The sequence below is a fragment of the Pyxicephalus adspersus genome, chromosome 5 (genome assembly GCF_032062135.1).
Source record: "Pyxicephalus adspersus chromosome 5, UCB_Pads_2.0, whole genome shotgun sequence".
In the NCBI taxonomy this organism is placed as follows: Eukaryota; Metazoa; Chordata; class Amphibia; order Anura; family Pyxicephalidae; genus Pyxicephalus; species Pyxicephalus adspersus.
This window is the reverse complement of record NC_092862.1, coordinates 138,567,833-138,595,736: the sequence shown is the minus strand read 5'-3', so window position 1 is coordinate 138,595,736 and position 27,904 is coordinate 138,567,833. Positions and strand designations below refer to the sequence as shown.

At 38.6% G+C, this 27,904-nt stretch overlaps 1 protein-coding gene across 11 annotated transcripts in view; it reads right to left on the bottom strand.

Moving 5' to 3' along the window:
• DYNC1I1 (dynein cytoplasmic 1 intermediate chain 1) overlaps positions 1–27,904 on the bottom strand; it is a 237,304-nt gene that overhangs the window by 102,461 nt on the left and 106,939 nt on the right. For all 11 annotated transcript variants that reach the window (XM_072412905.1, XM_072412903.1, XM_072412913.1 and 8 more), the window contains 4 exons: positions 11,121–11,210; positions 8,829–8,991; positions 5,212–5,311; positions 3,773–3,898 (listed from right to left, as the gene is read on the bottom strand). In XM_072412905.1, the coding sequence (XP_072269006.1) occupies positions 3,773–3,898; positions 5,212–5,311; positions 8,829–8,991; positions 11,121–11,210 (479 nt within the window). The remainder of the gene's footprint in view (positions 1–3,772; positions 3,899–5,211; positions 5,312–8,828; positions 8,992–11,120; positions 11,211–27,904) is intronic.

Sequence of the window (27,904 nt, the reverse complement as noted above, 5' to 3'; positions counted from 1 at the left end):
AGACTATCCACACAGGTTTAAAAGTAACCCTTTGGTAATTACTAGAAGATAGAATAACTACAAAAAGTCATAAAGCCCCAATCAATCAAGTCTGCCATAACAGAAATGATTGAGAGTTTTCGTCCTAGAACAAATGTGTTACTGAGAGAATAACCATAAAGGGAAAAATTTCACCACTACCTCTACATCAGGCAATGCGAACCTCTCAAAAACTCTTAAAGAGCCAGAGTCTGCACATGTGACAGTATACTAGTGCTAGTACTATTCACTGCCACCCCAATTCATTTAATGTGGGGCTGCTGCTATGTAGCTTCTCTCTGAGAGGCTGCAGTTCCTGACATGAGGAAGTGGTAAATGTACTGCAACCTCACTGCCAGTGAGAATTTAGCCTAATGCAGCTAACATATCTAAGGATGCTGCATTATATTACAGTTTAATTTTTGGGTTTAGACACACTTTAAGTGAATGCGTATGTGGGTGTTTACAGATCTCATTTCAAAATACTTTTGCAACTTGATTTTGAAGCTACAAAACTAACTGAAGTTATTATTATTGGAAGCTGGCAGGACAGAGTATTACAGAGTACTGTTGTTTTTTTGTTTTGTTTTTTGCTTTCAGGTTGTGGTTTATGGGGGTTTAAACTGCCAAACTTACTACTCTACGTAGCACACGCAGGCTGAAAGCTGGATGAGCAAGCCAAGAGAAAACAATCTGTAGGGGGAAGGATGGAGTCACAGTGTGTGCTGTGCACAAGATGTGGGATGCTGGTTTAACCAACTTTTTTTTTTCCATGGAAATTTACTCCGGGTAAGAAAATAGAAACTTGGACAATGTCAGTTGTGGGAAGACAACGGAGGTGGATAGAACAGTGCGCTCATTTGCAAAGCATCCTAGAAACAAAATAATTTGAACAGTGACATTGTCCGCATGTTTTTTTAAAGCAATATTGGAATTGAATTTCTTTTTTACCAAAGTTTATAAAGGAAATATGCAACTTAGAGTGATTTCTGATTGTTTATCAAGGTAAAAAAGAATTTTAAGCTACTGTGAGCTTACTGTGGGGGATTGCTCATAGTCTCAATATAAGGCAACACACGGTCAGTTTTTCAGAACAAAAACTAAGTTCAGGCTCCTGCCTGGATGCTTTATTGTATACCAATGTCACCAAAACAAAAATAACAAAAATCAAATCTTAGCCTTTTCATACCAAAAAGCTGATAGCCTACTCTTACGCGTTATGCTTCTGAGCTTCTGTCTCTTAAAGTTTTGGGAAGCCACTGAGCTCCCTGCCGTCTATTGCTGCAACTCTTAATAGAGCACCTGTGCTGTAAAAAGTTACAGTTAGAGCATGGACATGGACTGGGTGGTCAAGGATTCCTCCTGACTCTCCCTTGGTTGGCTCCAGGACCTTTAAAACTGACCTTTTCCTAAAATCCAACTGTCTGGCAGAGAACCACACCTTTCCTTGGAGTCTTTAATAAACAAAGCACCTTAGTCTGGGTGCTATGTACACCCTATCCAAGACCTCTCTGGCCAAGCTATGGGACACCCTGTTGCACTACTTAAAGTGGATCTTCCAGTGAAATTGAGGGTTTGCTTTTACCCATCGGCCTTCTTTTCCAAATCACTTACTCTAAGTAGGTAAAAAATTAATCTGAAAAAAAGGAGAATAATACTTACCTTTCCCAAGTCTTTCACATTGTTAGGCTTGATGTCGCTGTCTTTTTGGGAATATTCCGGTGTAACACGAAAATGAAAATGAAGATGAAAATGAATGAAGATGAAGTCTTGCAACAGAAGACACTCCAGTAAATTGCAAGTGTGTCTTTTCATGTGATTTTGGCTACCTTGCATACCACAATAATCTATTTAAAAAAATTTGTTTTCTTGATGTGGGGGGATACAGGGGACTCCTGTGGGCTTCAATATTATGGCTCCAATGACATGCCTCCAGGAATATTTCTTGTGCCATATAGCGTGCCCATGCCCTCTGCTACTATGTTTTCTGGGGGGCCCCTGGTCCTCAGTCTGGCCCTGCCAGGGAGTGTAAACAGATCCTACATTTTATTGGAGGGTCAACTTTAAACAAGTATTTTATTTCTTTCAATTTTCCTCTCTTTCAATTTTTCTCTAATCTCCAAATGGAAAGCAGGCCCATAAAACACCATTTTATCCTGGTATGGATTTAAAAAAAATCATGAAATGTTCACTTTTACATCCCCACTGTCACCCTTTTTTTAATCCTTGGAAAGTGTATATCATGACAAAAACATATAAAGTAAAAAAACATAAAGTACATTTTGGTTGTTATATAATTGTAAGTAAAGAAAAATGACAAAAATGCCCTTAGCTCCTAAGTTTTGTTGTGGGTTGCCGACACACAGAATATTTGTGGACTTGGTAGTGTCAACCTTGAACTTTTTTTTAAAACTACTGAAACCCATCTGTATCCTATTACACAATATATTTATACTGTATTTGTCACTGCCTGTGAGAATAACATAAAGCATAAAATATTGTTCTCATCCTTCTGTAAACTACTTATGTACCACCTCCTATGTAATGGTGATGAAAAAAGGATGACATGTTTGAAGTCCAGCTTTGTGGCAACCATGGCATCATCCATTGGCACAGTGGAAAAGTGAGCATATCCACCAAGGGGCAGGTAGCACATTATTTGAAAGAAAAGTAGATTGAATCTGAACTTGCTCAATACTACACCTCAGCAAACATTCTACATCATATGAATGAGAAGAATAAACGTGTTTTGCAGCATGTCTGTTTTTCAGCCAAGTCTTAGAAAAGATCATTGCAATGATACACCATTTGAACCACATGAGGCTGAAATCTTGCTGTTGGCCTTTGTGAGATTTATGCCAACCTATGACAGAGAACATCCCTCATGAGATCAATGGTAGGTATTATATGTACAGTCAAGTTTTCTATCACGAATGCACAGACACATCTACCAGGAATGAGAATGATGTATGTCGGCGTGGGCAGATGGAGCCTTGGAAGGTCTGGTGGTAATCCGCAGGTTTTTGGTTGCCACGGTAACCACCGGCAACCTCGGCTGGGTGTGGGCCCAAGCCGGAAGGTGAAGCAAAGATCCCCGTACAGGCTGCACGCCTCATCTGCGAGCAGTATTATTTTTCACAACCAGCTTATTTTAAGTAAACATTAAGCAATCCGGCATGCTTTTTAAATAAGCATAGGGTTAGAGATTAGTAGTTTGCCCTGAAAAATGAATAAAAGGCTAAGTTATACTTTTGAAGTGTTTTAATTTTAATATAAACATCAATATGGTTTAGGAATCAATTCGATAAAATGTGTTTAGCTTATGTTTGCTGGAAGCTGAACTCTAGCCACTCAAAGACCAATTGATCCATTTATGTATATATTAAAAAATTATGTTTTACTTTTTTAGTACCGTAATCTTATTTGATATTATCCTCCAGTAATCATCTTGAAAAATGAAAGGAGGAGGGGAAATGGTTCCTCCACATCAAAGCAAAATCCCTAGTCAAATCACATACTGAGGTGTAGGCCATAATGTACAGATAAAATGTAGGTCCTGTCACACAGACACACACTAGCCCCTGAATTTTTTTGGTTCTACAAAAAATGTATCTAACTTTCCTTTTGCACATCCAAAGCCAATTTCAGGACCCGAATTGACAGGGATGTATGCAACTGCTCTTGCCATATACTATATACAACATAATTTATGGAGTGACAAAGGCCAGTTAAGACTAAAGGAGTGGTTCCATACCTGGCAGTGAAATATATATTCTGGAGTTGTCTTCTTAAACTTCATGTTCCATACCAATGCCACTCCATCCGGTTCATGAGGAGCATCTTCATTATTATTGTAAGATGCAACCATCAGCTCTGGATACTGGAAAACACAAAACATTTCTATATACATATCATTTGACCAGTGATCAATGACTGATTATAAAAATTAGGCATTACAATAAAATAATTAATATAATAATTAATTGTAAATATTAATATTATTTATTATTATTTGTAAAAAAAAGATGTTCCCAAAAGACTACGAATAATCAGGGAGTGTAGATCTTCTTTCCTGGGTCTCCTGTCTCTCTTACAGTTTCCACCTACTTACCTCCATCTTAGTATTACTTTTGAAATAATAGGTAGATCAGCAGGAGGAAACAATAAGAGCACTGAAGACCCAGGAACGTGTCACACCTGGAATTGTTGGGTTCCCAGAAATGAGGGGACAGTTTCTCAGGATCATATTAGTATTTGGTGGTGCGGGCAGAAGTAAAGATATATTAGAGTATTTACAGTCATTTTTTGAAAGTAAATTTAGTCTCAGTACCTTTTCCATAGTGATTTGAGTATTAAGTTTTATCCTCAATGAAAGTAGGGAGTTATGGTGGTCTGCTTAAATTACAACATATATTTTAAAATGACAACAAAACTTATCTAAAAACATTTTACACTATGACAGCAGTAAGAAAAATGAACAGATTGTAATTTGAACATATACAAATGTTCATAATAAATGCATAGAGTTCCAAAAAGTCTTGATGGTGATGTTTGTATCCCAACACGTTTTGCAGGACTAGCCTGCTTCCTCAGGGGAACACCATATTTAAACCAAGATATGTTCAGATTAACTATACCATAAACAAATAGAAAAAGCCTAAATCAGATCAAGGAACATATGAAATAAGGTATAAATGAAAGAATATTCATAAAAAATGTATAGTTAGGGACAAACCCCATCACACCTTATATTGGGACAGGAGATATATATCTAAATTCCTGGGAGCTCAACTTGCACAGTCAGAAGTGCTAATATTGATTAATAAAAAGTTTACCTTAAATAGATATGTACCAATTACTATATTTTAATCCATTTTATTTAAATGTGCTAAGAATTTTTTTATGTTAGGATGTAGAGAGGGACAATCAAAGTAAAGGTCTCCAAAAAAAACTAACAAATATATCAAAAAGAATAAATTCTTTCCTACATAATGCAATTACTTTTGATATTAAAACTAAATACTCACATTTTCAGAGTTTGTACACTTTAGGGAGGTGGTCCAGGTACAGTGTATTTACATTGAACAGGGTTTTTCTTATAAAAAGTCTTAAGTCATTATTATTATTATTACTATTATTATTAATATTATTAATATTAACACTTGCATAACATTAAACACACTTTTTACCAACCTGTAATGACCAGTCAAGACAGGTAACCACGCGATGCTTTGACCAATGCTCATCGTAAAACTGGCGATTGAATGACAGATTGGTGCCCGCTTGTATGTCCCTAAAATAAATCAGAAACATTAAATCATCAGAAACAGTCAAAATGATAAAATATACTTTTTACACATAAATACTAATGCATGGTCATATCCTACAATCAAAGCCATCAGACACTCTTCTATATGTTTGTCTTGTTCAGTTACTTCTAAATATTTGTTGGCAAAGCCATTATTAATAAAGGGAGGCCCCCAGCCTCCTGTGATACATATGCCCTATATCCCAGGAGGATGATGAATGCTTCTTTTGCACATGCCCAAAATTGGGAATGCATCATTAATATTATTTATTATTACTATTATTTTCATTATTATTAAACAGGATTTATATGGTACCAACATATTACGCAGTGCTATACATTAAATAAGGGTTGCAAATAACGGACTGATACAGACAGTGACACAAAAGGAGGAGAGGACCATCCCTCCAAGAGCTTACAATCAAGGAGGTGGGGTATACCCGCAGACCCCCACAGCCAACTATGACCCCAGGAGGGCCAACTTCCCCTTCTGTCCATCTGAATTCCATGCCAGAGAAAGTGTCTGATTTTATTAAAGGGTCTGACTTTAAAAGTGTCAATCTCCTGCATACTCAGTGGTACCGCACTTTTTTTTTCATTTCCATAAATTTTCCTTTTTTAATAAATGTACAATCTTTTGCTTCCACAGTGTAACATCAGGTAAGCAGAAGCTGTAAAAAGAAGAAAGAAGATGGCAGCGCCCGTAATTTTGTCTGCCCCGGAAAGAAGAAGGAAATAAGGCACTGGACCTACTGGACTTGGTTTGTGGAGGGATCGAGAACTTTGCACCTGTAAAAGTGTTCATTTCTTTTTTTTTTTGCTGAAAGTTCAACTTTAAATATAATATTACTTAAAAATATTATTGTCACCATTTCTAGAAGGGGGGACTCTCTGGGTTTTTTAAGCTAGGCAGGGGTTTATTTACATCTGAATTTAGCTCATTAGTATCCCAATACTAAAATCACATATAGGTAACTGTCCCAAGTCAATTGGCAACATTCCTAAAAATATGACACTTTCATTGACTCATTAAAAAATTTGATTCAGAAAAAAACACAGTATAGCATTGGGGACACTTGCTAATTGCAGCTCAGGGTAACGAGTTTATTCACAAATCATTCCCATAACAAGCTTGAAATGCCTTAAAGCTGTATGTTTTTATTTATGTTCAAAAACACATATAAACAATTTTTTACAACAATAAATTTTACTTATATGCCATTAGCATTGGAAAATGTAAATTTGAGAGAAAAGGTGCAGAATGAGTAGCTAGAAGTCAGTAACAAATAACCATTCTATATTTGTCAAACTGCCGAGGAGCAGAGAGAGGTGGATCACTATAGTAAGAATTTTAAAAATGATAGTTAAAAAACAAAAACAGAAAAAAACCCTCTGACCAAAATGACTTCAGTTACCCCCTGATGCAGCAAGTTGCAGCAAGGACTCCATACGCAGGACAAGTTACACCTTCCTAAACAAACCCTGGAGAGTTGATTTTATTGGACTCTTAAGTAATTAGCATAGAGTTGTATGGTGAATTCTTAAACCCTGGAGAGCAAAGCAGAAACCCCTATGGTGTCTGGACCAAATATCTTTAGTAATTAGCTCACCAGACTGGTCTCCATGGCCTTGTTGAACATAACAACATCATTTAGTAACTGTTTATTACCAATGTAATATTAAGGATACAATATAATCCTATCCTATAATATGTCCTCCCCTTAAACATGCCCTGCCGCTATAACGCGTGGTAAAACACACATATGACATATCATACAATAAAAGAGAGTTTTCAAGGATAATAGGGCAAATTTAGATTTTGGAGGGGAATAAAAAGTGCAAAATATATGATCCCTGAGATCTTAAAGCCAAGTGGGAACCCAAACAGAACACAGATGACAAGTTATACAATACAAATGAATATAAAGAATTAAGGAATTATCCCCCCTCCAATTGTATGCTGCTTCCCCACCTCTTAGATTGTAAGCTTTTTGGGGTAGGGTTCTCCCCTCCCCCTGTGTCACTGTCTGCATCTGTGTGTCATTTGAATCCCCTATTGAACGTACAGCACTGCATATATGCATAATATGTTGTTGACGCTATATAAATTCTGTTTAATATTAATTAACAATCATGTGTTGTAGTGAACATGCATTTTATCAAGTTTTACTTCAACACCAATTTATACGTGTTATGTTTATTTAAGTGATGTTTATTGCAATGCCTTTCATTTATTTTTACCTAGTGATTCTGCTGGTAACTTTCTGTGATAGGGTGACAACACTCACTCAATGGGCCTGATTTATTAAAGCTCTCCTAGACTGGAGAGGATACACTTTAATCAGTGAAGCTGGGTGATCCAGCAAATCTGGTCCAGGACTGAAACCATTTGCGAACAAATAGCAAATTACTTTTAAGAAACCCATTCCAGGTTTTCAAGATCACCCAGGTTCACTCAGAAAAGTGTATTCTCTCCAGCCTTCGAGTGCTTTAATAAATCAGGCACAATGTACTATAAAGGAGGATAGAGTAGAGTTCTTATTTAGACTGCAGATAATCTCTCCTTCTTTTCCAGAACATATAGTGAGATGTTCAGCTTTTTCCAATATTGATCAAATTTAACAAAACACTTTTACCTACTAACAAAACAACTTTATGTAAGAGACTTACATAGATTTGAATGTTTTTTTTCTTCAATCTACATATGAGAGAAAATATCTATAGAGAAGTTTGCCAGTGAAGAAACCCTGTGGCTGCCATTGCTGACCTTTTCTTCCTAAAATGCAAGTTTCCTGGTTGTCATTGATTCTCTTTTTTCTTTAATTTCTTTAAAACCACTGATCTGAACTAATTATGTAAATATTTTAAATTTCTCCTGTCACTTGTTCACAGTGATTGACTTAGTGTATTATAACAAGAAAAAATCCAAATCACAGCCAGGAGACTAATATTTAGAGAAGGTCAGCAAGAGTAGTTGCAACTCTCCTTTCCTATCTGAACTGGTGCACAATACAGTGATTCTAGATAAGGATGGGGGTATCGGGAATCCGTCCATGGTACATTGCTTAGGTTTAGTGGCCACCTGTAAGGTCCATACAATTTTCATGATTGAAGGGGCACCTCCAGCATTTGACGCTGGGAGTTTAGGTGGCGGCTGGAAGGAAGGACTGATAGGGAATTGGTAGAGAGGTGAGTATTACTGGGCTGCCCCCCAAAGTGAAGGGGTCCCGTTAACGTACAATTGCATTTCAAGATGTGTGGCCATCTAGGTAAAAATATTACTGATTTTTTTTTTCTATATGCATTTAGTATAATGCATTCTAAAGACCCTCCTTTAATATATAGTTTGCACATATATACAAAGAAGACATATTTGGAATAAAAAAATAGGAAGAAAAATGCAATACCATATGGTAAAAGTAGAAATAAACAACAAATCACAGCCACTACAAGGCTGGCTGGCCAACTCTGATTTCCCACAATCTGCAGATATGAGTCTCACCCTTCTTTTTCCTCCAGGTCTCCCCCGCTGTAGTCAAAGAAAATATTGGAGTCTTCAGCCAGAGCTCGCTCAATGACACGGATGGTGCGATCAAAGAATATCAGAAATTCTTCTGAGTGGACGGCTTGCTGTTTTTCTTCTTCAGTCAGCTCTCTAGGTGGAACTTAAAAGGAGAACCCCGTAAATTTATAGAAAATACTTAAAACTGGATTTCATCAAATTCATAACTGATAAATCAGAATTACCAATTCTATAATTCTATAAATATATGCGCTACATGAATGTGCAATAGAACCACTACATGGAAGAATGTATTAAAGCTGAACTGTGGATACTTCACTTCCCTATAAGAAATCACTGAGGTTGTTTTCAAATAGGAAAAAAGAAAACTGCTGTAAAGGCTGGCAATACTTAAATTTAATGGTAACATGATGGCCAGATCTTCTATATGTTTCCTTGCAGTGGAGGAGAGTCCTACCTATTAGTTATCCAGAGGTGGGGACTTCTAAGGACTGTAGTAGCTGATAATATCAGGAAGAGATGACCAATCTACTCCAGTGCTGAATCAACTGCTCCCAAGTCCCAAAAGTGTAGCCAGACAAAAGGCAAGGAGGGAGTTTAAAAATAAGTTTTAAACCAGTAAAAACTGAATTTAAATATCATTGTTAATGGCCTGCTAGCCAACCCTGAACTAACCATGGAAAGATGCCCCCACTCCTGTAGTTTTTGTTTGATATTTAAACATACTTCACGGTTTTCTGGCCAGTCATGTGATTCATTCATGGGTCTTATCAGGTAAGTGTGTGGTTCTATCTGTTACAGGGGCAAAGCAATTTCTGTGATTCTAGGCTGTATACGAATACACCTCATGGGATAAAAGGGGCCTGATTCACTAAATGACTTTAAGGCTGGTGAAGATAGACTATCATGGGTAAACCTGGCTCACTCAGCAAAAATGGAATGGATTTCTTGAAATCGTTTGGTATTATTTGGCAAATGTTTTCAGTCCTGGACGAAATTCATTGCTGAATCATCCATGTTCTCCCAGTCTATCTTCTCCAGTCCTGGAGAACCTTGATAAATCAGGCCCAGTAGGTCAATAACAGTGTAGACTTAGTAAACATGGGCTGAATAATGCTTGACACAAGAGCTTGGTGCTTATCTTATGGGATAGGGTGAGATTTACTTTATATATATATATATGTATTTCTACAAGCTTAGTTAGGAAAGATTTGTCTTTGGACCTTTATAACTTTGGAGTGGTTCCCTGATATCTTCCAGTTGCTGCTCCAAAAACTGGCTGATAAAACTAATCACCTATGTAAGGGGTCACTTCTATGTTGACGTAAAATGAAATGTTTTATTTTTAAGACTGACCAACCATGTATGGGAGACTTGTACACCTAATACCAATATAAGGCATCACTTCTACACCAAGAATGTAGGGGTCACTTGAACACTGACGACCAATGTAAAGTGTCACCTTTACACTAACCACCAATGTAGGTGTCACACTGACTGCCAATGTGATTTGATTGGTTGGTTAAAGTGTATGTATCTTTGGATAAAATACCCCTCTCAGGTATTCTTTTTGGTGTCTGCACTTCCCAGAACAGGAGCAGCAAGTAAGATGAAATCTCCCCAAAGCAAAGGACTATATCTTCTAATTCAGTTGTCACCAGAGAGTTATTCCCAAAGATTTCTGTTCCTTTGACATTTGCAAAAATGTTTAACTTGCCATCAATTTCTGTACTGGAAACAATTGTCACCAGGACAAATATAGGGCCTGAATCATTAAAGCTCTTCAAGAGTGCGGAGAATAAACTTTCATCAGTGGGGCTGGCTGATCCAGCAAACTTTGATTTCTTTTTGCTAAATGTTAGCAAATGTTTTGAATGCTGGACCAGATCTATTCTAAGTTTGCTGGATCGCCTAGCCTTACTCATGAAAGTATATCCTCTCCAGCCTTGGACAGATTTAATTAATCTGGCCCATACAATGTGAATTTCCCCAACGGAGACATGGAAAACAATGAAATTCAGACAGGGATTTTACCACTTCCTCTAACCTACAAGTACAAAAGTTTTAGCTCTACATACACTTTACCATACTTAACTTTAAAAAATAACATTTCAAAAAATATTAAATGATCCAAACAAATTACATTAAACATCCCAAAGCTATAATAATACTAGACAGCACCAACATTGTTAAGGGCCTAGTCCATTTGATGTTCCTAATCACCATTTAGTATATGCTATAATTGAAAGCAATCAATGCAAAGCTGTTTACCTTCTTTTGAATCCTGCTTTTCTTCTTGATTGTCAAATTCCGAATCATGATCTGTTTTTAGTTCCACCATTTCCTCATCCTCTTCCTCTTCTATGTAACCAAAACAAAGAATCACATATCAATAAAAAGTTATCCTTCTACAAACAGCTTCTAATACACAGTAACATAAACTGGTCTCTAAAAAAATACATCAGCGGTGGTAAGAACATCAATTCTCACAATGATTACATTTTTCATACGTGTTCAAAGAAATTGCGCTGTAAAAACAGTTCAGACGAAATGTTTTCTACTGGAAGGTCTGGTGGAGTTGGAAGTTTAAGATATTGGGCCTGAGTTATCAAAGCTCTACAAGGCCGGAGAGGATACACTTTCATCAGTAAAGCAGGAAGATCCAGTAATCCAGCATTGGAGAGCTTTAATAAATTAGGCACAATGTGTGGCAATATGCAAGGAATGGATTGTTGCCAGTGACAGACATGGCCAACAGTGGGCCCTTGTGCCCTCTTCCTTAATGTTCTTCAATTAGTTTTCCCAGCATTGCTAGCAATAAAACAGTATATCGTTTCATCACTAGGGGCTGATTATCAGTAGTGTTTTAGCTTGTGACAGAACAAAATGCTACGCTTTGGCCAGAAAAGCTATGCCATTTTGTGTACTACTCTCTCCTACCTCTTAGATTGTAAGTTCTTTTTGGGCAGGGTCTTTCCCTCATTCTATGTCATTGTTTGTATCTGTCTGTCATTTGCAAGCCTTCTATAGTGCTGCATAGGGCCTGATTTATTAAAGCTCTCCAAAACTGGGGAGGATACACTTTCATCAGTGAAGCTGGGTGATCAAGAAAACCTGGAATGGATCTGGTCCAGGGTTGAAAACATTTGCTAACAAATAGCAAATGACTTCTAGGAAATCCATTCCAGATTGGCTGGATTACCCAGCTTCACTGATGGAAGAGTAACCTCTCCAGCCTTGGAGAGCTTCAATAGGTCAGGCCCATAATAGCAATAATTCCTTCCTAGTGAGCAGTCAACAAGCAAAGAATTTCTTTTTTTTGGTAATGGCCATGGCCTGCTGCTTAGTGCAGTACCACATTCCTCTATAATAACCCTATTTGCAGAGCCAATGAAAGAGAAATTATTTCCAACTCCTTGCAGTGTATTCACCCCCTCTCCTTCCTAATGTCTAAGTAGCATTCGGAGTGGGCTGGGGGTGGCTGAAGAGAGCACTGTTTCCAGTTTGGTGGTGGCGCATTCTCTGCCAGTCCCTCTGTGCAGGCACACAATAAAGCTCCCTCCAGTTCAATAGCACCATGGTGGTTGACTTATACATTCCGCCAAGAAAAGCCTCTGATTACTCTGATAGGATTGGCTCCCTAAATCTAAACTAGCTTTGAAAGTTTTCACGTGTTTGCCTTTCTGGGACAATGTCAAGCTGAATAACATAGATTTTTGTTGTAGCATTGAGAATGACTTTTATACCCCAGAATTGGATTGATTGTGTACCAGGCAAAATTCAATGGCTGTCAAAATCAGCGTGATTGCCATAATTGACTTACCAGTCCTGCTGAAAGGCAGCCGAACACTCAAATGCATTCAAATGCAAGGTAACATTTTGATATTTGATATTTGGCTTTGATATTGTTGTAAACATTCCTATACAAAGCTTTGTTTTCACTTTTGGAGAAGAGAATGCCTAACACCATTCAGTTACATGAAGTATGGAGACATTCTCTGCATTGCAATGGAATATTATTGTGTGTCACTTTCCCCTCTTATTAGATTGTAAGCTCTTCTGGGCAGGATCCTCTCCTCCTGTTTCATTGTTTGTATCTGTCTGCCATTTGCAACTCCTATTTATCTGCAGCAGTGTCCTTATTTGGGATAACCATTAAACTTAGAATTTTTGATCACTTTATTTCCCAGTGACACTGGTCACCAGGACCAATAGAGAGTGTGATTCTTCATACTGGGGAAACAAAACCTGACTGTGGGTCTAACTCCTTGCCAGAATGGCAGTGCCCTTGTCACTTGCTGTGAACCAAAAGAACTAACATCTTATCTTTCTTTCAAACTATCCGAAAACTACTAGTTCCCTGCCCCCATGTAATGCAGATGAATAGACAAAGACAAATTTTATACAAAGAGCAGAATGAATGGCACCCATGGCTCTCTCCATAGATACAGGGGGAGAATAAGTGTAGCTACCATAGGACATGAAGAGTGTTCTTTGTGGGACATATGAAAATAAAATAAAAAATTCTGAAAATGAAAACTAACGCAGTCCCAACATCCAAGGACTATGCTCAACTTTATTGAATTTTTGTTTTTGGTTTGATATTCCTAAAAGCAGAACTAGTTGAAGTTGAAACCAAGAATAAATAAATAACCTACTAAAAGATAAATTAAAAAAAAACAACTTTTCTTGCAGTATTCATCTTCAATCTAGACCAGTATTTCTCCACCTTGTTAACATAGGGGAACCCTTGAAAAAATTTTCAGGTCTTCAAGGATCCCCTGCTATAATGACTATATTCACAGATTACAGTATATAAATGTGGTGGTCAGTGTGAAGAAGTCAGCCATTGGGAAGAATGTCATCCTTACAGGTAGCCGTGAAGATCACTGGTGTCACTTAAACTGACCTGAGAATCACAAATTGCTGTTCAAGTAACTCCCAGAAACTTCTGGAAGAACCCTGGTTAAGAAACACTGGTCTAGGTATTTTGTGTGCTTCCTCTGAGCCCAGGTCATCCTGACCCCAGCCTGTGGCTAGACAGCAAAAAGAGAAGCAGGACAGTGATGAGCCCATTTCTCTGTCACTTTGCTCTTTCTTCCTATCAACACTCTTTTTGTCAGCACATGAACTGATTGACTTCTTATATTCCATTTTATATTCCAGCCCTACTGTACGGGGACTTCAAGAAATTGATATCAGGTTAATTCACATATTTACAATGTTTGCATTAAAATTAAAAAAAAAAAGGTATTAGTGATTACAACTTCATTAATGTATGTCTTCATATCAGCTTTGCATTTACCAAATATACCCAATCAGTTGCAGATCTTTTTTAGGAATTGTTTCAGTACACATTTATTAAGCAAACATTTTTCAGTGCATTTCATTACTCAACATTCCACCAAAATGATTTTTTTGCCTGACTAATCAGAAAGTAGGATTAAGTGGGTTAAGTTCTGCATTGCGTATGAGTCACATAACCATTGGGGTTGGGAGACTCGCTCGCCATGCTGGAATAAAGCACTGTCTCAGACCAAATTGCTAGACCTACAAAAAGAAAAAAAAAAGCTTTAATTTTTTTCATTCAGACTGTCAACATCTATATATCTAAGGGTTCCCAGGTATGTTTTTGTCGTTTGTATAATTTATACACGTTCAAGGTTGTCATCACAAGTCATGAGCAAATCATGCTGGGGGTTTGTTTGCCAGAGGTGAAGAGGTTAATTTGATTGTAACGAGTGTGAGGAAAGTGACTCATGTAAGCTACTCAAGGCCAGATGTTGCTGCGTCCTCCTGGATATGTGTAACCGCTTCTCCGACACTTCTCCACTTTCCACCACTGAATTCTTTATGTTCATCTGAAGTTAATGCCGCCAGGCCTGGAAAAGGAGGAATCCAGTGATCAAGGCCATAGGAAAATGTGCACACTAGTGGAGAATATTACTAGCTTTCACACCAGGATAACAACTTTTTTTTTTCTCTCGGGTTACAATTTCAATTTTTACTCAACCATTAGTTAGGGAAGCTTTAAGAGACACACTGGCCCTGATTTAATAAAGCTCTCCAAGGCTGGAAAGGGGACACTTTCATTGGTGAAATTGGGTGATTTGGCAAACCCGGAATGGGTTTCTTAAAAGTCATTTGCTATTTGTTAGCAAATGTTTTTAATCCTGGACCAGATCCAGATCACCCAGCTTCAATGATGAAAGTGTACCCCCTCCAGCCTTGGACAGCTTTAATAAATCAGGCCCATTGCATGCACCAAACCCCTTTTTAAACCCAGATGTTACCTTCTAAAAGTTTCCGTGACATAATCACTATGCGCGTGCAAGAGAAAGGTGGGAGTGTCAGACTTATACAGCAACCAACGCTAACACTTTGGGTCTAATTTATTAACGCTCTCTAAGACTGGAGAGGATACACTTTCAACAGTGAAGCTGGGTAATCCAACAAACCTGAAGTGGATCTGGTCCAGGACTAAAAACATTTGCTAACAAATAACAACTCTATTCCAAGTTTGCTGGATCGACCAGCTTCACTGATGAAAGTGTATCCTCTCCGGCCTTGGAGAGGTTTAATAAATCAGGCTCTTTGCATGAGCAGCCCAGCAAATTTGACAGTTGGGTGGTGAAAAGGCAGTTAAGACCAAGTATTGCAGTTATTGCCTGTCCTTTTCTTCAATAACTTGAATCACACATGTTAAAATGGGACGTACACATTAGACAATATTTGTTTAGCATGAAGTTTAGCTTCAGCCTCCATAGGTGTTTTACTGCACTACTGGTGTTTCAATAACCCCTTATAACTGCATTTGATATTTTAAAAAGAAGTACAAGAAAGTGCTTGTCTCTCCAATCATTTTGTAGTATTAAATCTTCATGCTACATATAATAGGATTGTGTCATTTGTGTACATACTTTAAGTTTTAATGTGTTCCTATTTCCTATTTCACAGTTGTGCTACAATTTCTCAGTAACCAGCTAAAACTAATATAAAAAAAATCCTTTTTATATCAAATCCATTAATTAATTTGTGACTTTAAAAATATTTATTCACTCAAGTGAAAGCCTAAAATGAGTCAGCCCTGTTTTTTTTCTTTCTGCATAAAAGATTAACTTCTAAAATATATTCATAAGATGCCTGACTAACTAAAGCTTTCAGAAAGTTGTTGGATCTATATATTAGTCTTGACAATGTTGGCATGTTTTGGTGTGTAAAGTGAGCGTGAAAATAAACTGGGTTCTGAAACAGGGCTGTAGGCGTTTGTACGGAAATAGATCAGTCAGCACTTGGGATATATTGATCTCTAGAGGATAGAACTTACACCTCAATACCATTGGTCTGCAGACTGCTGTGTACTGTCACATGGATGGAGACATGGCGTCTGAAGGGTAAACAGCAACTGGAATATGGGCGTAGAAAAAAATATTATGAGGTGGAAATGTAAAAATAATACACTGCTTTATTTCAGCAAAATAAAAGATGTATTATTCTTATTACTATGCTAAAATTCACACCTCAGGGTGTAATGTGTTAAAGAAAATTCCAACAAAATTTTTCCAACAAAATACACCTTTTGTCACGGTGCCACCAGGCGGGACGGTGGGCCCTCCATGTCACCAGCCCAGTTGGCAGAGACGTGCACAGGGCACAGAGGCTAAGCAGCTGCCCAGTCTTCTCTAGAGCCCCTAGAGGTAAGGATGTTATGCTGCAGGCAACTGCCAGGTCGTGCACGCAGAGGCAGGTGACTGCTGGCAGATAGGAATCAGGTGAGGTGCCAGAACGTGAGACAGGAGCGTGGTCAAACAAGCCAGAGGTCAGGGCAGCTGGCAAGCAGGATTAGTCAAGGGTCAATGTCAGTACACAGGAGAATCAGTGACTGGAGACTTAGACAGGAACAGCTGGAACCTGGAAATAGAGCCTAAGGGAACTTCTTGTTCAGGCAATTTCCTGTTGCCAGTGACTTCCTTTTAAAAGGAAGGTCATGTGATGGATGTGACCTGCCAATATCCTAACCCACCACCAGAGTGAGTGCTGGAGAAGAGGCAGTTCAGGTGCTGTTCATATGTTTGCCAGCAGGTGCAGTGCGTCTGCAGAACACTGTAGTCCTGAGGCAAAGGGGCAACTGACAGAGAATCGTATGACCTGGACCAGGAAGTGAGCAGGAACTGGAATCCCTGAGCAGAGCTGGTGCTGACAGCAGAGAAATGCAAGGTGGATGACACAGACAGTGGCACAGATCTCCTGGTCCTGCGGGGATCTGTGACACCTTGCATGAATGGTAACTGTACATTGCCAAGAGTATAGGGACAAACCTCTAAATCATTGCTGTTTATAATGAAGAAGACTGTTAATACTGTAGCACACAATGAGATTGTAGACAATTGTGTACTTCTAACTTCTGGAGAAGTGAAGTTTATTTTCCATGACAACATTACTGTGTCTCTGCTCTATAAAGACATGGTTTGTGAAGTTTAGTGTTGAGGAATACTAGTGGGCCACACAAAGCCAAGACTTCATCCTACTGAACACCTTTAGGCTGTGTACAAACTTTAGATTTTTGTAATTAGAAAGGATCTTTCACGATCCTTTCCAACAGACAAAAGACTGTAAGATGCATGAATGAGCGCTGTACATACCGCACTGTTCTAGTCTATGGAGAGGGGAGGGGGGAGAATGAGCGAGTGGCACCCCGCTGCGCTTTCTCCCCTTTACTTGCATTTTGGTCCATCGTTGTTCGTGGATCCGTCAGGACAGATCCATAAACGACATTAGATGGCTGCTATACACATGTCAGATTCTTGTTCGATACTGTACGTGTACGTAGCTATTGAGTTGATAAATTGTGAAGATGAATCTCACAACCTCACAAATGCTGTTTTGACTGAATGGGCATGGACATACTCCAATATCTTAAGTTATAGCAAAAGAGGACAAACTCCATATTAATTCCCATGGCGTTAAAATGGGGCTTTCAACCAGCTCATATAGATGTATTTGTCCGGTGTTCACAAACTTTCTATTAAATACATATATAATGCAATACATTGTGGAAATGGGGTGGTGTGAATATAGCCACAGTTGTGTTTATAAAAGTGGTAATGGAAATACAGTGACAGTATCTACTCTACTCATTAGCTGCAGTTCTTTATATAATATATTTATATTATATATAAACACAACATGAAATTGGATGACCTATTTCCAAAGTAACAGAAATCCTCTTCCAAAGTCTTTTTCAGATGTTAGCGTTTCATCATCAGAAATGATGTCTGGGTAAAATCTAGTGTCAGTACCGGGGGTCTCATAAAAACATTTAGCAATACTAGGACACAGAAGGGGGCTGCCACTTATCCTTTCCTCTCCCCTCTCCATTGATCAGAACAGACTCCTTGGCTACTGACTTTCTGTACAGCAATCATTCGTTGAGCATCTCTGCAGGTCTTAAAGTGGAACTAAAGTCACATTTTACAAAACAGGATCTCGCCGGGAAAATGTCAAAAAAAAGCTGAGCTGCGCATGCACTGTGTCAGCTTTGGCTGCCAGGGAAACCTAGCAAACCTGGTTTCCTTTGCATGTGGCTGAAATGAATGAATGTCATGTTACATCATGCCAGCACGGCCAATCAAGATGGCCAAAGACGGTCTCTTGGATAAAGAAAAGAAGAGAAATGATGGCCTCCTACGATGGATTAGGGATAGGTGAGTCACTCGGGTTTAGTTTTGCTATTAGTCAGTTGTCATTGGAACAAAAGATTCCATTGTAAAAGTTACCTACTATTTCTGGTCTGGGAAGAACTGCAACATTTTGGATGTCCCAGACAAAGATAGAGGAAACTTTTGACTTTAAATATACTTGAAATAAATAAAAACATTTAAATATTTGTATGCTTTATTTTTAAACACAAACATTGTAAGTACACTAAGTAGTCTGCCAGTTGTTGTTTGCAGTTGTTGATGAAAACAGTTTACTTGTAAAAATTGCAAGGCCTGTGGATGCGGAGATGTTCAAAAAAAATTGCTATGGTTTGTTTTTCAGTTTGGGACTTACATGGTGTATTTGTATGGCTAAGCCCTTCTCACCGCTGTGTGTTTTACAATAAATCCTTCAGAAATTCCCATAACTCACTGCAAGGAATTGTGTAACCATTTTCACACATTCATAAATAAACCATGACAGGTAACAATATACCATGCCCGGTGAAAAGTCACTGGCAACATGGAAATTCACAGTTCTGCCTACTGTTAATTCTGGATTGGACTATTCATGAGCAGTTACTGGAATCTATCCATCCAGCTGAAGTGGAATCACATTTGAGCCAAAGAGCTCACTGGGGAGGTCAAGAACGAAAATGAATACAGATCGTTCATACATATGCATTCCCGAGCTGCTCTGCCGACATTGTTCATAAATAACTAAAGGGAAGCGTCTATAGGGAATCTTCTGCTGCTCTTCTCTACTAATGACCAACTCCACATAAAGGTGATAGCTCAATTTTTTATGGCTACTGGCAAGCTCACAATGGTTGTTTCTTATATCTCTGATGAAAAACCTTCACTAGGATATCCAGTTTTACTGTCTTTGTTTGTGTATGGATTGACCACCAGAATATTGTTACAATGGTTCTGGAGAGGATTGAGGATTTTACTCATGTTTTGCCAACAATTCCAAGGTCTTTCTCCACAATCCAGCTGCAGTATTGGTAGAACTTGGCACAACCTCATCGCAGGGTTCTCCTCAGCCCCTTTTAGCTGGGCGCACCACCTAGCAATTTTGAGTAACCACCCGGCTGTTTTCAGGTGGTTACTAAAGAGTTGGGTCACAAATACCACTCACCTACAATTTCTTCCCTACCGGCTTAAAAAAAAAAAAAAAAGAGTCTGCAGCTCTATGTTTGTTTCTATTGAAGAGGAAGGAGGCAACTGGGAAAGCAGAGCATTTAGAGAATGAGTGGGAGATAACCCTTACAAGAGCCTATCCATAAGTATACCCTTGCTTGTGAAGTGATAGGCAGGTGCACCATTTTGACCAGTTGTGCTTCCTTTGGTTTACTACATGAGTATAAATGTTAGACCCCCTGGAAATCAGCCAGGCACCTAGATTCCACCTTGGGTATAATCTACCACTGACTGGCACAGCTGCATGTAGTCTCTACCAGAAGAGCAGGTGACGGTGACAACACAGAACAGCAAATTGAGGACAGGGGTGAAGTGATATATGAGCACTATTTAGTGCACTATTTGAGCAGCTCGGACTCTACTCACCTGCATATTCTACAATAAAATGTACAAACATTTAAAACCTGTGCTAACCATGTAAATCCACAGCAGCATAAAACACAATGCAAACCTGTAAAATTTCCTTTTACCACAAGGGCAGCCAGGTAAGAATGTGTTTGTAGCAAAGGACACTCTGTTAATAGTTATTGGGCATGAATAAAATTAAACCATGGATAAGGTTCTAATTTTTGACAGCCTATATAATAGAACAAACCCAGCAGGACCAGAGAGAAAGAAACCCCAGAAGAGGCCTTTTTCATCAAATCTGTCTTGGTTTAACAGCTTGGACAAGAAGTAGCAAAAAGGGGGCAAGCGGCAGAAGTAATCCTATCATCTCTTCCCCAGCCGACGCTGCTCTCTGGCCAAGACGTCCTCACGCTGCTAACATGAATTTAAATCATCTGTGTTTAAAGCTAAAGCCGGTGATTGATGGATACTTATAGCTCTGTCCTAGATTGAATATTATTCTAGATACCTATCGCTTATTACAATAAACTTGGTGTGATATTTAATCCCCGCAGTGAAAATTGGGTTTAACGGAGCAAAGTTTTATCAGTTTTGAGCTCTATTCTAAAATACAGAACTAACCATTACTAGGTGAATAAAATCTACAGTTTTGTTTGCCAGTAGCAGCGAATAATTGTTTTTAAAATCGAGTTTTTGACTTTTGTGTCTACCAACAGGAACCAGGTATTTTCAGCAGTTTTTTATTTCATCTTCCAGGTTCCTGTTTTGCTGGCTGCAAAATGTGCACAATTTGCTATAGGAAGTAAAAGAATGTAGCATTTGTGCTGTTAAGTTATTCTATATATTTTTTACATCTAAAGGCAAGGACATGTTCATATGTTACTGCTACCAAACTGGGACTAAAATACAACAATAAACAATCACAGATTATATTTATCTGGGCGCAATGGCGCTGATTTATTAAAGCTCTCCTAGGCTGGAGAGGATACATTTTCATCGGTAAAGCTGGGTGATCCAGCAAACCGGGAATGGATTTCCTAAAAGTAATTTACTATTTATAAGCAAATGTTTTCAATTCTGGACCAGATCCATTCCAGATTTGCTTGATCACCCAGCTTTACTGATGTAGTATTCTCTCCAGCCTTGGAGAGCTTAAAAAATCAGGCCCACTATGTCATGTCATAATGGCGAATGCTACAATATAAGGCCTTGCTCACATGGCATACACATTTTGCATTTTTGAAAGCTTCCAAATGCAATGCAATTTTAACAAAAAATGCCTTTGCATCACTTTGCCTTTAATTGATCTTTTTGCTAAATACAACTTTTAGAAAGTAAATGGATTGTACAGGTACTCCTAGATTGTAAGCTCTTCGCGGCAGATTCCTCTCCACCTCCTGTGTCACTGTCTGTCATTTGCAACTCCTATTTAATGTACAGTGCTCCATAATTTGTTGGCGCTGTATAAATCCTGTTTATTAATAATACTCTGGACTGGCATTCAAGTCTATGGGAGGTTAAAGGTTTAGGGAGTACAAGACAAGATTTTTGTGTTAACTTGGTTTATGCAAACAATTGAAGATGGAGTTGTAAATGTGCAGACCTTATTTACCCTTACGTACCCAAAGGATAATTACTGATCCCAGGAGTCAGAGGGCATTTACATTTTAATACCTGAGATCTAAGTAACAACTTTCAGTAAAATAATTTTCATAAACAATTTATGTTTTCCAAAAATTGTGTCTATCAGTAAATACCAATTTTCTTTTTTAAAACATAAACCTTAAGCTACGTACACACGTCAAATTTTTCTGGCCCGATAATCGGCATCGGGCGGATATCGGGCGGGAATCTGGCGTGTGTACAGCCCACGTCGTTCATCGTCCGTGGATCCGTCCTGGCGGATCCACAAATGGTGAACGACGAGCGATCCTAATGCAAGGGAAGGGGGAGAGCGCGCAGCAGTGTGCCGCTTCGTCGCTCTCCCCTCTCCATAGAGCAGAACGGTGCTGTATGTACACCAATCGTTCATGCATCTTGCGGTTCTTATCGTTGGAAAGGATCGTGAAAGATCCTTTCCAACGACAAGAATTCCACGTGTGTATGCGGCTTAAGTCTTGGTTAAAGATCCAAGACAAAGCCAATTTTCATGTTTTGTCACACAATCATCCAAAGATCACTTATGATTATGCGAATACCCAGCATTAGAGCTGCAGAGTTGCCAACTGCCTGACCACGTGCTGATAGAACACATTGGCCTGGAATCATCAAATCGCAATGACTTTTAAGGCATGCTAAAAAGTTCCTAAGGCATGCTTAACTTAAGACTTTTTCTGAATGTTCTGGTAAATGAATCAGGTTTTCGGTCTCCTGAGAGTGTAAATCAGTATCACTTAACAGCCATGTAGTTAACAAGAATGAAAACATTCACAAGGCTGAGTGTTTGATACTGTTATGGTTTCTTAGGATTGGTAAGCCAGCATGTGTTATCAGCAGTAATACAGACAGCTAACTGGCAGCAACTGTCAATCATCGGAAAGCCTCCTAGATTGTAAGCTCTTCTGGGCAGGGTTCTCTCCTCCTCCTGTGTCACTGTCTGTATCTGTCTGTCATTTGCAACACCTATATAATGTACTGAGCTACATATTATGTTGGCGCTATATAAATCCTGTTTAATAATAATAAAAATATTAATAAAAAAGCCTATCAGCTCTGAGTTTTATCTCTGAGTCATCCTATTACAAATTAATACTAAATACAGGGGTAATCATAAATCTGTCATTGCTATAATGAGTAGATTAACAAGGGAGTGATTAGGACACTTGCTAAGCATTCACTTGCTAAGCATTCATTGTTTGTGTTTAAAGTTGCAGGGAAGGATTCACCTTTAGTAGATGTTTGGTAAATGGCACAGTCACTGCTTTTTAAATATTTTCTTGCATGCTGATTGCTTTGCACTCCATCCTTGGGCATAAATTGCCTAACCAGAGCTCACTGACCTCAGGTGGCTATATACATAGGGATTTGTGATTTAAGTACAAGCAATTGCAAACAAATGACTTATCAGTAAAAGATTCAACACCTACTTATTTACTTTTATATATAGTGCCAACATATTACAAAGAGCTTTACAAAGTCCATTGTAATATCACTTACAGTATTTCTTAAAGATGTAATCTGTTAAAATATGTAATCAATATAATGCTGTGTACCCAATTTTTGAATAAAAAACTACATTTAATATTATTATTATTATTATTATTATTATTATTAATAAACAAGATTTATATAGCACCAACATATTATGCAGCGCTGTACATTCAATAGGGGTTGCAAATGACAGACAGGTACAGACAGTGAAACAGGAGGAGGAGAGGACCCTGCCCAGAAGAGCTTACAATCTAAGAGGTGGGGAAGTACGACACAAAAGGAGAGGGGATATGGAATGGTGGGTAAGTAGTGACGGTTTAGGAGTCAGAAGAAGACATGTAGGTAAGTTTAAAAAGTTTTGTTTTGAGTGCTCTTTTAAATGAGCAGAAAGTAGGAGCAAGCCGAATAGGAGGAAGACCATTCCAGAGAGTCGGGGCAGCTCTAGAAAAGTCTTGGAGCTGTGTGTGTGATGAGGTTATGAGTGAGGAATTCATTAGTAGGTCATTGGGGGAGTTTAGAGAGCGGCTAGGGGGGAAATTTTTCTATCAGGTCAAAAAGGTAAGTGGGACAAAAACTGTGGAGGGATTTAAAGGCAAAGCACAGGAGCTTGAATTTAATTTTAAGGTGAAATGAAAGCCAATGAAGAGAACTACAAAGAGAGGAAGCAGAAGAACAATGGTGGGAAGGAAGGATGAGTCTGGCTGCAGCATTTATAATAGATTGTAGAGGAAAGAGTCAGTGGAATACCAGTGAGGTGGATGTTACAATAGTCCACAAGAGAGATGATAGGAGCGTGTACATGGATTTTGTTGGTCTCTGGGACATTGATAAGTGTCCTTTTACATTTGTGTATACCTTGGGACTAGTAGATGCCAAAATGTTGTTCCTAAGGCACTGTATATGTTGTACACTTTCCAACTTAAGCACCTCCAGTTAAAAAAAGACCTTATTTTAGTGTGAAAAGGATCACTTAAAATAGCACATAGTGGAACAGCGCCCCCTGCAGAGACCAGCTTGCTGTAGAAGGAGGCAACTACGTAACCAGAGTGGGTTTGCCAGCCTACCAGACATTCAGTTGGGAGCCGTGCTGTTAACTTAAAACACAATTTGTGACTTCACTTTAATAATTCAGTGCCATTCTTATGTAAATAGAACTGCTAATGTGTAGGTTTGTGACTATTGCACTTAGGCATATTAGCATTCTTTCGGAACTTTAGAACATTTTCAAACATCGTAGCAAATAATTCTTTATTCCTTAACTCTGTTATTCAAATCGTGAGAGGAAGTCTTTCATAATTGTTTTTCATTTAATCTAGCAGCTCAGCATGGGTGCGATTTATATTTGGGCAGCGGGAGAGAAGAAATACGTCTGCATTGACTTCTTCCTTTTTTTTTCTCTTTCCTTTCTTATTTTCTTTTCTTCTTCTGCATAATTCAAGTGTTTTATAAAAACGGTGAATGCACTTTATGTACAAATTATAGCAATGTTCCTAGGTTTCCTAGGCTTCTTTTAGGTTCATGTACTTTAGGGACAACAATGCATTATTTCAAAAGCAAATTTCATATTACAATCTGGGATATATACAATATCACTTTGCATAAAGAAGAATTAAAATATATTTCTAAAAAATATAGTTGTTCGATTGTAAAAGCAAACTATTAAACAATTATACCTGGAATGTTAAACAAAGTAGAATATGGTCTTGGGTAACCAAAGGGTGGAAAAAATGTATTGCTAAGACAAGAAACTAAACGCAGAGCTAAAACATACAGGTGAATTGTTTTGTCTGCCAAAAGATTTGTCAATTTTTTTTGCTGGTCTTGTGAACAAGGCAACCAGAGACATTAAAGCAAGGCCCTTGACCCCTCAAACCCCATACTGCAGTACCAATACAGCCGGAGGGTTTTAGGCATAGTTATATAGTTGCATCAGTGACCCAATAAAGACTTCTAATAAGTAAATTAATTCTAATAATGGGCCGCACGGTGGCTCAGTGGTTAGCTCTCTGGCCTTTGTAGTGCCCATGTTTAAATCTCACTCAGGACACTATCTGCATGTAATTTGCACGTGTCTGCGTGGGTTTCCTCCAGGTACTCCAGTTTCCTCCCACATTCCAAAACATGCTGTTAGGTTCATTGCCTCCCCCCCCCCCCCAAAAAAAAATGGCCTTACACTGTACTAAAGACATATGACTATGGTAGGAAATTTGATTGTGAGCCCCTCTGAGGGACAGCTAGTGACATGACTATGGACTTTGCAAAGCACTGCATAATATGTTGGTACTGTATAATAATAATAAGTAAATATACATCTCCTTATTGGAACCTCTTTATTAGGGGCCTGCTTGCTGGTGTGTAGTAGGGGTTTTATTTGGTCCATTTAATTTTTATTGCCAGTACAAATAGCAGGGTCCACTCTGCTATTATTCACTCATCTCTTCTTGTATTCCACAGAACAGCCTAGTTTACAGGACAAAAAGCAGTCCTGTAGTCTTCACTTTAAAGAGCAGGTTAAAAAATGTCAGCTCTACAAAGTTTCCCTTAACACGCATTGATATGACTGCTTACATTAAAGTGGAAAGTAGCAACCTCCTGGCTACATTCCTATCAATGATGGCTGGATGTTATTTCTTAGGGTGGTGACAATAGTCAATCATGACTGTGTTGAAATTCCAAAGGGACAGTTATGTCAACTTTAAGTTATAGAAGTATGTACATGATTGTTTTGTGGTTGGGTTAACATTTAAATGCTTATGACATGGTGAGTGAACTGCTTTTCGATTTGGCCTTACCCTGTAAAGTAAAAAATCCCCATAGATCAACTGTTATTAGAATTATTAAAGGTCTCCACAGTGTTCAACCCAGAATTGTTATTAAGCTGGGTGGTAAGAAATTGAAAGTGTGTGGCAGCCCCTGTATTGTAATCCAACTCTTCAGTAACCACCCAAAAAACAACCAGGTGGATACTGAAAAGTACCAGGTGGTGCGTCCAGCTAAAAGGGTCTGGGGAGAACACTGTTCTATGTCGGTGCTTATTGAGATTAAAAAAATGTCTCTACCTTTGTAGTCAGTAGGAATTTAATTTGCCTAATATTGGTGGTCAAAGAGATAAATGAGTTGCCTTGTGCCATTATTGAGTAGGAGGAATGGTGCCCCATCATTGTTATTAGGGAAATTCAGAAGACTCCTCCTAATTTGGTATAAGCGGGACTGATAAAAACTTTCCAGTACTGGTGTCAGTGAAAGCAGTAAAAGCCTCCTATGCAATGGTATTAGTGTGAATAATAACAGTTCCCCAGGATATCTCTGAGTTTAGTAAAAGCCCCCCAATGGGTAAAGTAAAATACCCCTTTTTAATATATTCATATGATTGGGTGTAGTTAAAAAGAAACTATTCTCAAGTTTAGTCATTTGGTGAAGTAACCCCCCCACACTCCACCCCAGTATTAGTGTCTGTGGGTGCAGTAAAAGCCTCCAAAGAACTGGAGTCAGTTGGAAAATAAAAGTCCCCAGCCAATGGTGCCAGTGAGAATAGTAAAAGTTCCCTACAAGATTACTATTGGCAGGATTTCACTCCACTAAATTTTCTGAAATCGGTGTCACTGCAAGTAATAATTTCCAAAATTGGTGTCAGTGGCAGTAGTAAAAGTTCCCCAGGAGATCACTAATGAACAGGAGATGCAAACATTTCCAAAATTGGGAGTAGTAAAACCACCTAATACTGATAGAGGCAGAAATATAGCCCCCCCTCTTCCTCCAGGGTTTGTTGTTGGTGGTAATAACTATTAACAGGAATTCACTGTATCCAATAGTGCTTTTGAAACTTTGCCCAGTGCTCTGCACAGCGCCATTCTCTGGTGTACAATGAGAAACCCCTACATCCTAGGACTCCTTGTATGGACTAGTATACAGCAACTACCAGACCATAACCATCCCCCAGGTCCAAGTTCAAGGACCACTGATCTTTGTGCACCATAAAGGCTCCAGCCAAGATATATGTATGAAGATGTCTCATAAGTTCTGTATACTTTCCCGAAGCAGCCAATCAATTCAAATTTCTCTTCTCTAAGTGATATTTTGCACAAGTTTGACCTTTACTAGTAGCTGATAAATCAATACGGACAGATGTTATTTGAGATACATTGATGAAATGGATCAGGCAGTTTCCTTGTGACGTTTTTCCTTTAATGTGTGAGCAGCCAGTGGATTCAGAATTATTTTTAACATACTGAATGTTCAAAGGGATGTGAGAGAAACCACTGTGCGTGGCTGCCTCCAGAAATACTTTCTGCTATGCCTTTGCAGCAGGAAGCGGGGAGTGGTTGGGTTGGCTTCCAGTATATGAAAGAAAACAGAGAGACCATAAAGAGGCGGAATGGGTTTCCAGTGTCTGGCCCAGCCAAGTCTCCAGTGGCCAGGCTCCTGTAATCACAGGTTGTCAATGTGTTCTATGGGGGAAGAGCAGTCAAAATGCAATTTTAAGGAACACTCCACCAAGTAATGCTTATCTAAATGATAGAACAACTTAAATGCAATGTTACTAAACAGATACAATTGGCCTGATTTATTAAATCTCTCCAAGGCTGGAGAGGATACATTTTCATCAGTGAACTTGGGCGATCCAGCAAACCTGGAATGGATCTGGCCAGGAGTCAA